The sequence below is a fragment of the Ursus maritimus genome, unplaced genomic scaffold (assembly GCF_017311325.1).
Source record: "Ursus maritimus isolate PB19 unplaced genomic scaffold, ASM1731132v1 scaffold_4, whole genome shotgun sequence".
Taxonomy (NCBI): domain Eukaryota; kingdom Metazoa; phylum Chordata; class Mammalia; order Carnivora; family Ursidae; genus Ursus; species Ursus maritimus.
This window is the reverse complement of record NW_024426552.1, coordinates 64,707,378-64,725,943: the sequence shown is the minus strand read 5'-3', so window position 1 is coordinate 64,725,943 and position 18,566 is coordinate 64,707,378. Positions and strand designations below refer to the sequence as shown.

At 40.9% G+C, this 18,566-nt stretch overlaps 1 protein-coding gene across 2 annotated transcripts in view; it reads right to left on the bottom strand.

Annotated features, from left to right (window-relative positions):
* Nucleotides 1-1,161: 1,161 nt before the first annotated feature.
* CASR (calcium sensing receptor) overlaps nt 1,162-18,566 on the bottom strand; it is a 29,357-nt gene continuing 11,952 nt past the window's right edge. The window contains exons 4-6 of one of the 2 annotated variants that reach the window (XM_040621710.1): nt 8,009-8,239; nt 3,976-4,129; nt 1,162-2,669 (exon numbers count right to left, since the gene is read on the bottom strand). In XM_040621710.1, the coding sequence (XP_040477644.1) occupies nt 1,162-2,669; nt 3,976-4,129; nt 8,009-8,239 (1,893 nt within the window). The remainder of the gene's footprint in view (nt 2,670-3,975; nt 4,130-8,008; nt 8,240-18,566) is intronic. The other variant, XM_008708172.2, reaches the window with a different exon arrangement.

Sequence of the window (18,566 nt, the reverse complement as noted above, 5' to 3'; positions counted from 1 at the left end):
CTTTCACACCCATGGGCAGATTCCCGCTGCTGGAGGGAATACAGGTATGGCATTGGGAGGGGGGCAGTGCTAGGTTAAGGTCCTGTGAGAGCTCTCTTGGAATCACACTTTCTTACCCCAGCAACCGGTAGGGGCTAACAATTGGAAGCTTATTCTACACAGGGTCAGGTGTGGATCTGGCTTCAGAAAGCCTTGGGGTCAGGGATGGGGGAAACTTCTGGATCCCTGGGACTCACCTGGGCTTAGCTCATGGAGGTGAGGGGGTTGGGGTGGGCAAGGGGTGGGCAAGGAGCTCAATAATACTGCCTTGTATTAACCAGACTGTGACATTTGTTTTCAGTTTATATTGTCCATGAGCTATTGTAACAGAAGTATTTAAAACTACATATTACCAATATTAATTACAGATACAGCTCATTGGATTCATGCAGTCCCTTCCCAACAATTTGAGATGATTCTTGTGATCCTGAAATCTAAACATGGCATCATTATCACATTCTTGACCACATGCGGTTGGTACAGGAGGGATGCTAACCTTCTAGATGTCCCATGATAGCAGCAGCAAGTAGGAGACCAAATATCTTACGTTTTCATAAATAGGAGGGGACATGTTCACCTTACTATTTTGAACATTTGAAGTTCTTCCCATTGTCAAGGTGCTGGACAGCACTGGTGACTTTCTGTCTTTCAGACTCTTAAATCTAGTGGTGGCCAGTCTGATGTTTTGTCACTCTGCACACTCTTGTCTCTGGGCCAGGGCGTCTGCAATGTTCAGAGCAGGCATTTCAGTGTTAAGAAAAAAAAAGAGGGAACAGGTGGGTTGCTTACAGCCTTGTTTCATCTCTGGGCTATTGGGTGGGATAGAACAGAGGAGGAGAACAGAGAAGAGACACATAGCATATCTGATTATGGTGTTCTCAATACTCTGACATATCTAACCACAGAATCACATGGCTCTCCTTCTTTTTTTAATTTTAAAGGGAGCATTAGTCAATTCACTGTTATTTAAAACAGTGCAACTAAGTTTGAGGTGTTTGGTGTGTCATCCCTCCTTCCACAGAAGAAAGGAATCTGGGGGGGTGAGATTCCTCATCCTTGTCATCGAACATGATCCCAGGAAACCTCTCTGGATCCTCCCTGGACTGGCCACCTTGTTCCATTTTATGAATGCAGTATGTTTTCTGTGACAGTGCTGCCTCCACTGCTGATGACAAAGCTTTGTGAACTGGACACTACAAGTGCTGGGGACATCTCTTCAGGGTCTTCCGTCTCTGGTCGGCGGTCCCCACCCACAGGCCCTTGGAGGCCTGTCTCCTGGGCAGTCAGGTCTGAGTCTATCTCCCTGCACTGCAGCGGGAGCAATGCCTGGTGTCTGGTCAGGGTCTCGTTGCTTCTCTGGGTCTCCAGGGAGTTCTGGTGCGTGGCATTCCTGTGAGCCATGGCACTCTTCTGAGGCTCATCAAAGCTCAGTGAGAAGGTGACGGTGCCACTGCCAAAGATGACCTTCTGCTTGCATCTGGGCTGCGGCTGTGGCTGTGGCTGCTGCTGTAGGGTCAGGGGTTGCTGTGGCTGCTGCTCTTGCTGGGTCAGGGCCAGTGGCTGCTGCTGCTTCTGCCTCTCGGGCTGTGGGAAGGGGTCTTCACTGTTGCTCTTGCTGCTGATGGAGGAGGAGGGCGTGGATCCCGTGGAGCCCCCGAGGCTGCTGGACCGCTTGCGGGAGACATTGCTGCGGCGCAGTGTGGCCCGGGCCGCCACCTTGAAAGCGTGAGCAGCAGTGCTGCAGCGCACCTCCTCGATGGTGTTCCGGGATGGCTTGAAGAGGATGATGTAGACCTTGTTGAAGAAGATGCAGGCCAGCAAGCCGAAGCTGGCTGCCAGGATGGCGATCACTTCCACGGCAGAGACAAACTTGCCGTAGGTGCTGGCGTAGGCTGGAATGAAGGAGATCCAGACAATGAAGAAGATGAGCATGCTGAAGGTGATGAACTTGGCTTCATTGAAGTTCTCTGGCAGCTTCCGGGACTTGAAGGCAAAGAAGAAGCAGATGGCGGCCAGCAAGCAGGTGTAGCCAATCAAGAAGCCCAGTGCCATAAGTGAGCCCTCATGGCATGTGATAAAGATGATCTCATCCTCCAGCTCATGGTTGCGGTAGCTTGAGGGTGGGGCGGTGTAGAGCCAGATCACACAGATGACAATCTGCATGAAGGTGCAGAGGAAGACCAGCAGGAACTGCAGGTTGAGCCCCCACCATTTGCGGTGGAAGCTTGTGGGGATCTTGGCCTCAAACACCAGGAGGACACGGTTGGTTTTCACCAGGATGCATGATATGCAGAGCACGAAGCTGATGCCAAAGGCTGGCTGGCGCAGGCGGCATGTCCAGTCCTGGGGCTCACCAATGAAGAACAGGGAGCTGGAGAAGCAGCAGAGCAAGGAGAAGAGGAGGAGGTAGGAGAGCTCTCGGTTGGTGGCCTTGACTATGGGTGTGTTACAGAACTTGATAAAGACACCCAGCACGAAGGCTGTCAGGAAAATGCCCAGCACGGCAAAGAGGGTGAGTGCAATCCCAAAGGGCTCCGTCCAGGACAGAAACTCAATCTCTTTGGCAATGCAGGAGGTGTGGTTTTCATTGGACCAGAAGTCATCAGGGCACTTGTCACAGGCACTTGCATCTGTGAATTATTCCAGGGAAGAGTTAGTTACTGTGTGGCATGGACTATAATTTGTGAGTGTGAATGTGGTGCTAAGGGTGTACAGGTTATTGGATGTGGTCACTTTAAATTTTCTTTGTTGATGACATAATTGTGATTTTTACATTACAAACACATAGAACTCTGACTTATGTTTAATATACTTATTTAATTTCATGTATTTATAATAGTTCTATTATTTTTTTCCTTTGTACACGTGGAGGGTAGTGCTACATGTTTCCTTTAGCACTACTTAGTGATGGTTTATACCAGAGAATGATCAATCTTGCTGGACAGGTGGCTACCTGCGCACTAGGGGTCTAGCATAGTTCATCAACTTTCCATAGTGATTCGCACTCAGCCCGTCTCATTTTGGATATATGGATGGGCTTTTCTGTCAGAGCAGAATTCCTCTTAGATCAAGGCAGAGTATCCCACACAAATGACCTGTGCCTTCCTTACTCCACATCCATGGCTTTCCAATGAGGGAGACTGCAGACTCATTCAGCCAGTAGACATTTATTAAGTCTCTGCTATGTCTCAAACATCATGCAGTTTGGGGGCGTGAAAGGAGCATGGGCTTTCAGTCAGAGATTTGGATGGAAATCCTGGCTCTGCCATTTACTAGCTGTGTGACTTTGGTCAGGCTCCTTAACCTCTCTGAGTCTCAGTTTTATTCTGTGTAATGAAAGCAATAATCCCATTGTGGTGAGGATGAAATGAGATAATAACAATAACATTATAGTTAATATTTATAGAGTGCCTCCAATATGTCAGGTAAGGTTTTTATTTAACATTTATCTAGAACTTACCATGTGCTATATTAATATTAACTCATTTAATTCCACCAAACTCTATAAAATAGGCTTATTATTCCCACGTTATAGATGAAGAAACCGAGGCACAGGAAAAACATAAATAAGACAGCAAATACAATGCCAGGCACCCAGCAGGCAATATATCATAGCCTATTAACTCTGTGGTCTGGAACAGATAGAACTTTGTCTATTCAGGGCTACTGAGCTGTAAGAAAAGGAATATAATATTGGAGAGTGGTATCAAAGTAAAAGAAAGATGTCTAAGCTTTTATAGTATTACAAGACATCTAATATTTCTTTTCTATCCCCTCACCCAGTGCCTGGCCCAGCATGACTCTCAGACATACCTTGTTAAATGAGAAACTATGCTAAGTACCTTCTCAGCCTATCTCTTCCAGGGACTTTGCTGACCGCAGGGCCTGAAAGTGGACCAAATCTTGTATGGTGTCCATGAGGGCATGTTCCTTTACCTGTTTCATCACTGTACTCCCCATCAGGACACTCCACACACTCAAAGCAGCAGGTGGGCTCCCCCTCAATGATTCCTTTCCTGGTCCCTGCCAGGCAGTCTCGGCTGCAGTTGGAAAATGGCACCTGGAGAACCGAGAGCACAAAAGTGAAGGGCTGCAGCTGTGGGATCACTTTCACAGCTCCTTTGGCATAATTACAGGGGAGGAGTTTGTGCACAAGGACAGTACGACAGACTTCAGGCCCGTTCCAGGCAGAGGAAGCTCCAGAGATCCTTGTTCCTGTTATCTATGAAAGGGAGAGATGTCCATTGGCCAATGCGCACGCAGGTGCGCGCGCACACCCACGCACCCACCCATACCCCCCCCCCCCCACACACACACTCATGGGATTCTGGGAAGATTAGTTGTTGAGTCTCTACACGGTGACCAAAATCCTCCTTAAATAATCCCCCATTCCATTCCCTCCGAATCCCAGAGTGGGACACCTGTTTACTTTCCATAGAAATAGAAGTTTAAGACAAACTAAAAGATACAGGAACATGGACCTACACACAGAAGGACAATTGCAAGGGGATATGCTGAGATGAGAAATTTGTTTGAAAATGAGACTTTGAACTTTGCAGTGGATTGCAATTCCTGCAGTTTTATTTTAGGCTTTATAGGGAGACTTCTGAGATCTTGCAACCATTCAGCAAGGCAGGCAGGACAGGCATAGAAGGGTCAAAAATAAATGGATCAGAAAGATATGTCAGGGAATTACTATCCAAAAGAAATCTGCAATAGCTTTACATTAATTTCAGATAACAGAGATTTTATTTATTTACTTATTTATTTCCTTAGTGGACTTCAGGTGCATGGAATTTGATCATAATCCTTGTTTTTCTCCCCATCATCATTTATTCATGTTTCAGTCACTTTTAGTCAGTCGTTTTTAATGACCACCACCCAAAACAAAAGCTAGGACCAGAACAATAACCTACACCTAACTGCATGCTTTCCTCCACCATTGCTTCCTCCCCCACCACATATTCATACCCGAGATGACCACTGTTCTGTGTTTACCACAGGCGAATTACACTGAACTTTCAAAGAACAGATGAATTTAATCTTATGTGAACTCTAGCAGAGGTTTAAAAGAAAAAAAAAAAAAAAAGGAACACTCACTAACTCATTCTTATAAGGCCAGTGTAACCCTGATTCCAAAACCAGACAAAAACAGTATGGAAAAGAAAAAAAAAAATTACAGGCCCATCTCACTACTTTAACTTATCTTCAGAAGCAGACCTGATTTGAGGATCTGTGTACAAGGAGTTTATAAAGAAAGTTCTCTCAAGGGAACCAGGAAGAGAATGGAGCAAGTCAGACATAGAAGGGAAGAAGACAGCAAGGGTGTGATCTTGAGCAAAGACTCTCTAGTAGCTTCTGCCTGATCCCACAGGAGAACTCTGGACTGTAAGTTTTTCCTCAGAGCTGTCCTGACCTGAGGAAAAGGGAGCCAGGGCTTTCATACTTCTGCACCACTCATTGTTAAGGGTCATCTTAAGGAAATGTAAATTCCTAGGCTTTTCTGCCTCCCTGAGCCTGTGGGCAAAGTGGGTTCCATTAGCCTGCTGGTAGTCTCCTGAAAAAGAGTGGTGAGTTCTGGTTATCGGAAGCAAAAATATACAGAAGTCCTGGAGGCATATACAAAGTATAAGGAATCTGAAAGGACCTGGAAAGAGTACAACTATTTTTTACCACTTGAAGAGAGATGAAAAATACTAAAACAATTAACTCAAAGGACATAAAAAACAATACATACCATGATCATGTTGGTTTATGCCAGGAATGCAAGCAAGTTTATCATTAGAAAATCTATAAAGGTCATCCCCTTCATTAGTAAGTTAATGCAGAAAAATCATATGATCATTGGTAGATGAAGAAAAAGCATTTGATGAAATTCAGCACAAACTCATGATTAAAAACTTAACTGAAAAAGGAGTTAGGCAATTGTTGGAGAGGATGTGGAGAAAGGGGATCCCTCCTACATTGTTGGTGGGAATGCAAGTTGGTACTACCACTCTGGAAAACAGTGTGGAGGTCCCTTAAAAAGTTAAAAATTGAGCTACCCTATGACCCAGCCATTGCACTACTGGGTGTTTACCCCAAAGATACAGACGTAGTGAAGACCCCAATGTTCATAGCAGCAGTGTCCACAATAGCTAAATTGTGGAAGGAGCCGAGATGCCCTTCAACAGATGACTGGATTAAGAAGTTGTGGTCCATATATACAATGGAATACTACTCAGCTATCAGAAAGAACGAATTCTCAACATTTGCTACAACATGGACGGCACTGGAGGAGATAATGCTAAGTGAAATAAGTCAAGCAGAGAAAGACAACTATCATATGATTTCTCTCATCTATGGAACATAAGAACTAGGAAGATCGGTAGGGGAAGAAAGGGATAAAGAAAGGGGGGGTAATCAGAAGGGGGAATGAAACATGAGAGACTATGGAATATGAGAAACAAACTGAGGACTTCAGAGGGGAGGGGGGTGGGGGAATGGGATAGACCGGTGATGGGTAGTAAGGAGGGCACGTATTGCATGGTGCACTGGGTGTTATACGCAACTTATGAATCATCGAGCTTTACATCGGAAACCGGGGATATACTGTATGGTGACTAACATAATATAATAAAAAATCATTAATTAAAAAAGAAAAGTAAAAAAAAAAAAAAAGAAAAAGGAGTTAGGAAGAAATATCTTTAACTAAAAAGGGTAATATAAAAAATTCTTAGGTAAACATCATTCTACATGAGAAAATATTAAAAGCATTTCTTTTAAAACAAGAATGCCCACTATCACCACTATTATTAAACATTGCAGAGTTCATAGCTAGTGGAATAAGACAAGAAAAATGAGGGCATAAATATTGGAAAGGACTCAATAAAACTGTTGTTATTTGCAGATGATATGATTGTTCACATAGAAAACTTAAAAGAAACAGCAACCCAATTATTAGAAATAATTGGGGGAGCTGCCCCAAGTTAAAATGCCATGAGCTTTTCTTACCCAGATTTCATTAGTTTTTCTTAAAAATTGACACTTCGCCTTTTGTTTGCTTTTGGTTGATTGCCAGATCCTTAAATAATTGTTTTTGACAGTTTTGTCCAATTTATTGCTTCACCATTTCAGAAGCTCTACTTCTGTCTCATGTCAGATAACATGGAGGGCTCATACTATTTGCAAAATGTCTCTTTAATAAGACTCTTCCCTTCTCTTCCCACTTACCTGCTTTATTTGAGACATCTTACAAAGTTAAATGCATGGAAAGCAATAAAATAATTTCTTTGGTCTAACAGAAAAGAAATAACTGGTTTGACAAGGAGTTTTTTAAAAACTTGCAGATGACTGGCATTATCTTCTAATGAAAGAGAGAGAGAAAGGGCAGTATTGGACCTGATGATTTCTAAGTTTCTTGGGACCCTGGGGAGGGAAAGGAAGGAAAAGAAATAGTGAAGGACAGTACACGTTAGCACTCTCAACCATAGTAACACAGTACTCTCAGAGGTTTTATCTTTCCCAAGTTACCAACCCATTTGATCTTCTAAGAAATTGTCCTTTTGATTTATAGGTCTGCCTTGAGCTATTTGGATTATAGGGAACTAACTCTGTGTGAATTGTCCAGGCCCTGCCTTGAACAATATTTATGTTTAGTTAAATATTTTGCTCTAGTTGGGGAAAGTTTTAGGTGAGGAAATTGTTAGCCATTTAGCCAAGGAGTTTTTATGAAGAATAACAAATTTATGAAGAATAACAGATTTTCAAATATAGTAAGTATGGGGCTCGGGTTCTGAGGATTCTCCTCTGTACATGAAACACTGTTGGATTTCACAGGTAGGAACCTTGGCAGTGCAGAGTTAGTGAGTTGAAGGAAGTGGACTTATCAGTTTTCAAGTCCAGTGGTGAAGTCCAAGGCCCTCCCAAAGCTCAGCACAATTTCCTGCCCATGGTGGAGGCATCTGTTGTTCTGATGGACAGCACATACCTCCCTGGAGAACCCACTCCACAGGATTTTCTCCTCATTGATGAAGAGCCTTTCTCCTTTCTTGGCATAGACGTTGTAATATCCGACTTCCTTAAACACTATGGAGCCATCTTCTGGGGAGAGGTGCCAGTTGATGATGGAGTAGTTCCCCATCAGGTCACCACATTCATCGAAAGTCACCTGCTCACCCATATTGTTGGTAAAATTTAGGTGCCGTAGGTGCTTCAGGACCTAAAGAGGAACAAAGATTCTGAGTACAAGCCACAGGACTGCCATGTATGGTTAAATATGTTGTGTACTGCACAAGGACAGTAAACTATCTTGTTCTAACAAAGTGGAAGGAACATAACATTTAGGAAGAGGCACCTTTTTCTAATTTACACTAAGGTACTTGCATGTGTTAGCAGCAGCCCTGGTAAGCCATGGGCTTTACTTGGTATTCAAATTGTAACTGAGGTAGGAAACACCTTCTTGAAGTCAGGAAAGTAAAATGGGTACATCTCACCATGGCCCCTGGCCAAATCCAGTTTTCTGCAGGTACATCATCAACTGGTGGTGCCCCAGGAGGTGCAGGGTTTGTAAGCCAGAGCCATTTGTGGTGTCTTCTGAGATGGTCTTTGGGGAAAGAGTGGAGGCATGAAGTACTCTTATGATTTGCACCATCTTTGTGCTACTGCCTCTGAGGAAGTGCCTTGCCAAGATCACAGAGGAGGTGGGTAGAAGGAAGAAAGAAATGAAGCTGTGGGTGGAGACCTCACTATCACTGTTGTAATAGTCATGGCAAACCCTTAATTGTTACAGGGTTTTATATGTCACATAGCTCTTGTACAAAAAAGTAATGATAATAATTATTAAACCTTATTAGTCATTTTACTACATTTTGGGCACAGATGCTACATACTTTATATTCATTATCTAATCCTCACAACAAATAGTACTATCACCCCCATTTTATTGGTGGGGAAAGCGAGGCATAGAAATGGAAGTATCTTGTTTAGGGTCACGCATTTAGCAAGTGGTGCAAAGCCTGTGCTCTTAATGGCTGTGCTCTGTTTTAGCATAATTAGGCTCCTGGCTTTGCTTCCCGTGTGCCCCTGACATGGGTCAGGAGGAGGCAGTGGACACTCAGGCCCTTTCATGTGGGATGTGCCAGGGTCACTGAGCCACCAAAAGAGATTAAGACACAGTCCAGCCTATGAATGTAGGGATGCTTGCTTCTGCTGCACCTCACAAGTCACTGGGCTTTATCACTCTCCAGCTCTGAGCATATTTCCCCACTTTTGAAAGGAGATTGCTGGGCCAGAAAGGCTGCAGGGTCTCTGCAAACTCTAGTATGGACTTCTCCTGTTCTGTGGTTTGGTGGTCCCAGAAGTACATCTAGAGGCATCTCTCCCTTTTATCATTATTTTTAAGGTACCTAAAAAACCAACATCAAGTCTGACACTGGGGAAAAGTTTGGGTTGAGTCTAATGGATGTCCTTACTGAGGCCTAGCACCCATTATCCATATTAATGTGTATGACAAACTGAGCTGACTGAGCTAGACCTTTAATGTTCCACTCCTTGAGGGCACCTTCAGTGTTCCATTCCATTCCAGAATTGACACTGGTTTTTAACAATATATATTGGTATTGAGATTATTTTCAGATAAACATTTATTATAAGGAAAATTCAATGGGGAAAAGGAGTTACCTGAATTTGCTCATAAACAACTCTGGGACAAGTCTGGGGACAGAGTCTACGGCAGACCACATATGCACACAAACACACCACGCTGGATGCCTCACCTAACCTTCTGTGTGTGATTTACTTCTTTAGTGTCCTCACTGCTACCTTGGTAGACTCTGGCTGCCTTGACTTTTGCCCAGACCTATGGGGGAAGGGAGGGGTGCCTCACTCCTTGCTCTCTGTTCTGTTCTGCAACCAGAACTGCTGAGCTATCCTCAAAAGAGATGGAGAATAAATCCTACTAAGGATTCATGCCACCTGTGTTCTCCAGAGCCTTCCTCAGTGGTCATCAATCTTACATTTTTTCCTTCATTTTTACTGAGCTCTTAAATCTGTCTTCAGAGAGGTGCCCCAGATATGCTCCTTTTTTATACCTCCAGCTCTCCTTCCTTATACCTCCAGTTCTCCTTCCTTTTCCTCCTTGCTCTCGGAATGATCTGGCCTCCTCCTGTACAGAGTGGAGTCACTTTTTTCTCTACCCCAATGCATCCCTGTCCTGACACAGCTTCCTTTCCCTGAGAGGAACCTACAGTAAGGCTGACCCTCTCTTGCAGCACTTAGAACCTCATTCCTCCCACCCACTCTGGAACCTTTCTGACATGTTCAGTCTACCCTTCTCCATTCCATAATCACGCTCTTCCCTCATCCTGCTGGGGACCTATCATGGCTCAGATGAAATATGCTTCAAACTTCTCTAGGTAGCTTCCAAAATCTTCCATACTTTGGTCCCACATACCCACCATTACTTTTCAGTGCAAGGGTTTTATTATCCTAATTGTACAGTTTCCATGGTCCTTTCCACAACTGTGCTAACTCTGTCTTTGATGTGTGTAAAGGAGATGAAGAGTGGAGAGGCAGGGAATTACCTCTTATTTTTTTTTAGATTATTTTATTTTGTTTATTTATGTGACAGAGAGACAGCCAGCAAGAGAGGGAACACAGCAGGGGAGTGGGAGAGGAAGAAGCAGGCTCCCAGCAGAGGAGCCCGATGTGGGACTCGATCCCGGAACGCCAGGATCACGCCCTGAGCCAAAGGCAGACGCTTAACGACTGCGCTACCAAGGCATCCCACCTCTTATTTATACTTACTATGTTCCAGGCATTGTACTAATGCTTTACACAATATCTCATTTAATCCTCACAACTCCATTAAAAAGCATATATAGCAGTAAAGCTAGAGTATTTAGCATAAATTTACTTTTTATTCAGGTTTAATTCCTTGGTTCTCAATATGCCAGGCATCGAGCTCCCTCTATCCTTTTTTTCTGTCTGTGGGTTTTCTGCAGTGAAACTCTTCAGGCATCAGTGGGTGAATAGGTAAGGAAACAGGGACAATCATTTTATAATTAAATGGTTTTCTTCTACATTGGTCAGATTGGGCAGAAAAGTGACTCAAAGATCACCCCTGGCTATTTGCATTGCTATTGGCATGGGATGGAGATTTCTACCATAATCTTAATTTGAATGAACAAGGAGCTAATCTAAAACCATCCTCTTAAAGTTTCCATTAAAAAACTCATTGTAAATACAAGGTGAGATTTGTATGCTGTTAGAATCAATCAACAAGTAAATATTTATAGACTATCCACTATGTGTTCTGAACTAGGCTGCAGTAGTATAAGGCATAGTAATATAGTCCCCATGGAGTTTACAAATGGGTTAGGGAGATAAGGAATGACATAAATATTGGATGAAATAACAAATCATGTGAGATAAAATATAGTGAAGGGCTAGCTTATGAGGTATCATCTCTAAATACAGCTAAATTCAGGAAAGATGGAAATTAAAAAGGGCTGAAAAGGTCAATGCAGGCTTGAGGCATGGTAGAAATTTGGATTGGCAAAGGACAGAAGGAAGAATGGTGTTAAGAACAGTGGGAATAGCATCGACAAAGATCGAGTTAGGAATAAACATGAAGTGTTACGGGGGCAGTAAAGAAACCAGCTTCTTAAAATTTGTATATGTGCTAGAGAACAAGGGGAAATAAAGTAGATAGGTAAAGAGGAGCCAAGGCAAAGAGGCTAGATTTCAGAATAAAAGGCACAGGACTAGATAATAATGGGTTGATAAGAATATAGAGAAATCAGAATCCACCATACACTGCTGGTGGGGATGTAAAATGGTGCAGACCCTTTGAAAACATTGACACTTCTTCAAAAAGTTAAAAATAGAGTTACCACTCAACCCAGCAATTCTACTCTTATGTGTCATTCCAAGAAAAAGGAAAACATATCCACGCAAAAACTTGAACTCGGCTGCAGCAACTTCATGGAAGACACATCTCTAAAGGCAAGGGAAACAAAAGCAAAAATAAACTACTGGGACATCATCAAGATAAAAAGCTTCTGCACAGCAAAGGAAACAGTCAACAAAACTAAAAACCCTACTGAATGGGAGAAGATATTTGCAAGGACCTATCAGATAAAGGGCTGGTATCCAAGATCTATAAAGAACTTATCAAACTCAACACCCAAAAAACAAATAACCCAGTCAAGAAATGGGCAGAAGACATGAACAGACATTTTTCCAAAGAAGACATACAAATGGCCAACAGACACATGAAAAAATACTCCACGTCACTTGTCATCAGGGAAATACAAATTAAAACCACGAGATACCATCTCACACCAGTTAGAATGGCTAAAATGAACAAGACAGGAAACAACAAATGTTGGTGAGGGTGTGGAGAAAGGGGAACCATCTTAACACTGTGTGGGAGGGCAAGCTGGTACAGCCACTCTGGAAAACAGTATGGAGGTTCCTCAAGAAGTTAAAAATAGAGCTACCCTATGACCCAGCAATTGCACTCCTCGGTATTTACCACAAAGATACAGATGTAGTGATCTGAGGGGGCACCTGCACCCCAATGTTCACAGCAGCAACGTCCACAGTAGCGAAACTGTGGAAGGAGCCAAGTTGTCCTTCAACTTGAACAGATGTGGTTTATACATACAGTGGAATATTACTCAGCCATCAGAATGAATACCTACCATTTACATTGACATGGATGGAACTGGAAGGTATTATGCTAAGTGAGATAAGTTAATCAGAGAAAGACAATTATCATATGGTTTCACTCATGTGGAATATAAGAAATAGTGCAGAGGATCCTAGGGGAAGGGAGGGAAAACTGAGAAAAAATCAGAGAGAGAGAGACAAACCATGAGAGACTCTTGACTCTGAGAAACAAATTGAGGGTTGCAGAAGGGGAGGGGGGTGGGGTGACTGGGTGATGGGCATTAAGGAAGGCACATGATGTGATGAGCACTGGGTGTTATATGCAACTGATGAATCTTTGAACACTACATCTGAAACTAATGATGTACTATATGTTGAATAATTGAATTAAAAAAACTTGAACAGAAATGTTTATAGTAGCATTATTCATAATAATCAAAAAGTGGAAACAAGCTAGGTGTCCATCAGTTGGATTAACGGACAAAGTGTTCTATCTGAATAATGGTATACTATTCTGCCATAAGAAGGAATGAAGTACTGATACATGCTGCAACATGGATGAACCTTGAAAACATGCGAAGTGAAAGAAGTCAGTCACACTGACCACATATTTTATGATTCCATTTATATGAAATGTCCAGAAATATCCAAATACAGAGAGAAAGTAGATTTGTTGTTGTTTAGTAATGGGGGGCTGAGGGGGGAAGGAGTGATAGCTAAAGAATATGAAGTCTCTTTTTGATGTGGTGAAAATGTTCTAAATTGATTGTGGTTATGGTTGCACAACTCTGCAAATATATTAAAAAGCACTTTAATAGGTAAACTGTATGGTATGTGAATTATATCTCAATAAAGCTGTTTAAAAGAGGAGGTATGGAAAGGGATTTCAAATATCCAAATATGACTTCTTTGGTGGAGCTGATATTTAGCAGCAGATAGAGACCTTGACAACAAGGTAACCTTGAGCATACTTGGTGTTGAGAATTTACTAATGAGACATAGCAATTCTAGCCTCAAATGGGACAGGGAGATAAGGATATGCAGAAGGTAAGAGCAGTACAAACATCTTATCCAAAAAAGGAAGTACCCAGAATCTTTGTGGCTAGAAATTTTATACCTGAGATTAGACAAATTTCCTCTAAAGAAGAATTATTCCTTTCTGTATCCCCAGTGATTTGTAGAGGGCCTGAATTTTAATGGATACTCAAACTGTCTGTTGAATGTTTGGTTAATAGTGTGTGCATTAAACTAACACTGTTGCATTTGTCAGGTAATGTCAAACCATGATGAGGTTTTCACCAGTCTGAGGATAAATAAGAAAAATAAGGTCAACATGGTTTCTGTATTAGTTAAAAGAGCAAGTAGGTAGAAAATCAATAAAGATATAAAAGACTTGAATGATACGTGATCAACAGACTTGACCTAATTGATATTTATAGAACACTCAACCCAATAGCAGTAGAATACACATTCTGTTCAAGGGCACATAGAATATTTACCAAGATAAACCATATCCTGGATCATAAAACAAGTTTCCATAAATTTAAAAATATTCAAACAAAGTATGTTTTTTGACTCCAGAGGATTTATTTACTTATTTATTTTTTAAAAGATTTTTATTTATTTATTTATTTATTTATTTATTTATTTGACAGAGAGAGACAGCCAGTGAGAGAGGGAACACAAGCAGGGGGAGTGGGAGAGGAAGAAGCAGGCTCCCAGCAGAGGAGCCTGATGCGGGGCTCGATCCCAGAATGCCGGGATCACGGCCTGAGCCAAAGGCAGACGCTTAACGACTGAGCCACCCAGGAGACCCTGACTCCAGAGGATTTAAATTAGAAATGAATAACAGAAAGATACTTGGAAAATCTCCAGGTACTTGGAAACCAGTAACGCACTTCCAAATAACCTATGGGTTAAAGAAGGAATGAAAACGAATGTTAGAATGTATTTTGAATTAAATGAAAATGAAAACATAGCATATAAAAATTTGGGAGTACAGCTAATGCAACAGTTAGAGGGAGATATGTAACATTAAAATTACTATATTAGAGGAGAAGAAAGGTCTCAAATCAATGACCCCACTTTCCAAATTAAGAAACTAGAAAAAGAAGAGCGAAGTAAATTGAAATAAAGAAGGGGAAAGGAAATAATAAAGATCAGAGCAAAAAATCAGTGAAATAGAAAACAGAAAAATAGAAAGTCACTGAAACAAAAGTTGGTTCTTTGGGAAGATCAATATAATCAGTGGATCTCTACCTAGATTGATCAGAAAAAAAGGAGAAGATGCATATTTCCAAAAATGGAATGAGATCAGTAACATCACTAAAAATCTTGCAGATAGTCTGAGAATATTGTAAACAATTTAATAAACAATTTCTAAACAAATTTATGCCAATAAACTCAACAACTTAGACAGTTTTTGAAAGACAAACTATCAAAGCTGTCTTCAAAGGTAACTAGAATAGCCCTGTAAGTATTTTTTTTTAAGAGAGAGAGCGAGTATGTATATGCACGTGGAGAGCTGTGGGGTAGGGGCAGAGAGAGAGGGAGAAAGAGAGAACTTAAGCAGGATCCAGACCCAGTGGTAACCTGACACAGGGCTTGATCTCATGACCCTGAGATCATGACCTGAATCAAAATCAAGAGTTGGACACTTAACTGACTGTGCCACCCAGGTGTCCCAGCCCTGTAAGTATTAAAGAAATTGAATTTGCAGTTCAGAATTTTCCCACAAAGAAAACTGGCCCAAGCTGGGGTCACTGATGAATTCTGCCACATATTTAAGGAAGAAGTAATACCAGTTCCACACAAACTCTTTCAGAATATTGAAAAGGAGGCAGCACTTGCTAACTCATTCTTTGAAGCCAATATTACTCAGATACCAAAACCAGATCCAGATATTACTAGAAAATAAAACAATTGACCAATATCTCTCATGAACACAGAAGCAAAATTTCTTAGCCAAATGTTAACTATCTACAAAATACACTGTGACCAAGTAGAGTTTATCATAGGAATGCAAGGTTGGTTTAACATTTGACTACATTAACATAGTACAAAAGGGAAACCATATGATCATCTCAATAAACATAGAAAAAATAGTTGATAACATCCAATGTCCATTCCTGATAAAAACTCCATAATCTTGGGGCGCCTGGGTGGCACAGCGGTTAAGCCTCTGCCTTTGGCTCAGGGCGTGATCCCAGCTTTGTGGGATTGAGCCCCACATCAGGCTCCTCCGCTATGAGCCTGCTCTTCCTCTCCCACTCCCCTTGCTTGTGTTCCTTCTCTCGCTGGCTGTCTCTATCTCTGTCGAATAAATAAAAATAAAATCTTTAAAAAAAAAGATTAAAAAAAAAACTCCATAATCTAGGAGTAAAAAGGAACTTTCTGAATCCTATAAAGGACATCTATGAAAAACCTACAGTTAACATTATGTTTAGTGGTGAGAGATTGAATGTTTTTCCCCTAAGGTCAGGATCAAGACAAGAATGTCCATTCTCACTGTGGCTATACACTGTAGCTATGGAATGGAGGTTCTAGCCAGTACAGCTGGGCTGAATTCAGCTGATTCAGACTGAAAAGATAAGTTCTAAACACAAACAAAAACAAGCAAACAAACAAAAGAACTTTCAAAAAGGTGAAAAGACTTAGGATTCACTTTTTGAAAAACTTCATTGAAGACCATTAAAATTAAGGCTTTTATATAATCAGTTGTAACATAAACCTGTTTTTTAAAAGCAAAATACTTAAAATTATACTACAGGATGAAGGGCCAACACAATTTTTCCCTTTGAGATGTAACTTTAACTTAGGTTCATACATTTTGAATTAAAAAGAAAAACATTCTGGATTTAAAGAAGTAAACAAAAAATGGCACACAAGTGAATGGGGAAATATTAGAATTAGTTTTAAAATGTGCTAAAAGATTTTACTTAACAGTGGTAGGGACGAATTAGTTTTCAGAGAATAAAATGTCAACCTTTCCATAGAGGAAAAAGATCCTTATTTTTTCCCCCTAGGGGACTATGTCCCTTGATGTCTTTTTAGAAAGCTGAAGCTAAATATTATATTTTGCATGTCATGTTTTTGGTTACAGGCATACATTTAATTCTGAGTAAACATTCAAAACGTGGAAAAAATGGATTATAAAACTTTCACCACTTTCTTGAGGAAAAAGGAAGTTGGAATCACCATAATGTTGTAATATTGGTGTAACAGCTGGGAGTGTCCTGAAGAGAAAGGTAAGTCTCCCAAACAACTGTTCCATATAAGATTGATGACAGAGTATGCCAGAAGATGAAGGGAGCAGCTAACACCTGAAATGTAGGACTGACAGTCCCTTAATAGAGAGAGAACCAGAATTATTCAGTTAGCTGTGATAAAGTAATTCAAACTAATTGCAAGGAAGGACGAGCCCCTCTCCCCTTTTAAAAATAAAAAAGAATGCCAAGATAGATTTTTTTTTTAAAAGTTTCTCTTCTCCTTTTAGGGATATTCATTGGTACAAAGTAGGCTAAAAATTGTTCCTGATTCTTAGGAAGTCTGTGTCATTTAAAAATAAGAACAAAATTTAATTGTTTCTGTATCTTCATGTCTCAATAATCCTGTTTGTACTCTATTTTTTTAATACTCTTAAAAATCATTACTGAAGTGGTATTTTCCCCATCATTTATCTCATTGCTAATGAAGAGGTAAGTTTCAGCCCACATTTATGAAGTCAGAATTATTATGTTTTTTTTTACATGAGCATTTTATGCTGACTTCTTTCAGACCACTCACTTTCTCTTTAATCTATGCCTATGTCTCTGTATTGTTTTGTAGTTATCCACTTAAGAACTGTCTTCTCTCAGTATCTACCATTGTCCCATTCTCTTTCTTTGTTCATTCAACAAGTATTTATTAAGCACCTAATATGGGCCAAACGGGCACTTTTTTAGTGACAAGAGATACAGTTATATTCAATATGGACAAAGGGATGTTTGGTATTACTCTAATTTGGTCAGTTGTGTCCACTCTTACTTATTTGCACACTGTACTTTGTGTCTTTATATGAATTAGTTTCAGGATGGTTGGGTTTCCTCTGGTGATCACCTAGGTTTAGGATGAAACCCAGGTTTTCACTGTGAAACTATTGGCTGACCCTGCAGCTGCTTAGGAGCTAGAAAGCATGTGCCCGGAGGGACAACTGGGTACATGGTTCTTTTAACAGTCATCTTGGTGTCATCAGGGGAAGAGACTGCCTGGGGCAGATGTGGGCTTTCTTACTGGCTAGACATATGACTTTGGGCAAATCATTTTGGCTTCTTTAGGTCTTATTTTCCTCACCTGCAAAAGAATAATACTTGACTAATATTTACTGAACACTTACTATGTATAGGCAGTATCCTAAGCACTTTATACATATTAACTAATGTCATCCTTATAATGAACTTATACATTTCATTATCTCCATTTTTCAGGTGAGGGAAGTGAGGCACAGGCACATTAAGTGACAGCCCAAGGTCATACAACTGTTAAGTAGCAATTGGAATTTAGATCTAGTTAGTTTGGCTCTAGGGTCCAAACTGTCAACCATTATACTATATACTGTCTACTCAGGTGTAGGAGTCAGACTAGGTAGTCTATCTATTACATTGTCTATTGCTAGTTACAACAGGTTAACTGGTGTAAAATTTAGTTTGAGAAGATAGGCTTATTTTTAAAATGGGATCATGGAGACATGTATAATGCTTGTGGCAACACAAGAGACCTTAATTGGAAAAGTGGTCCATACTGAACAACATCCTTCTCCATGCATGGCCTGAGCTTTCCCACTCCAGGGACTTTTCATTGTTTTATATTTTTAATCAGCTATACTGAAGTATAGT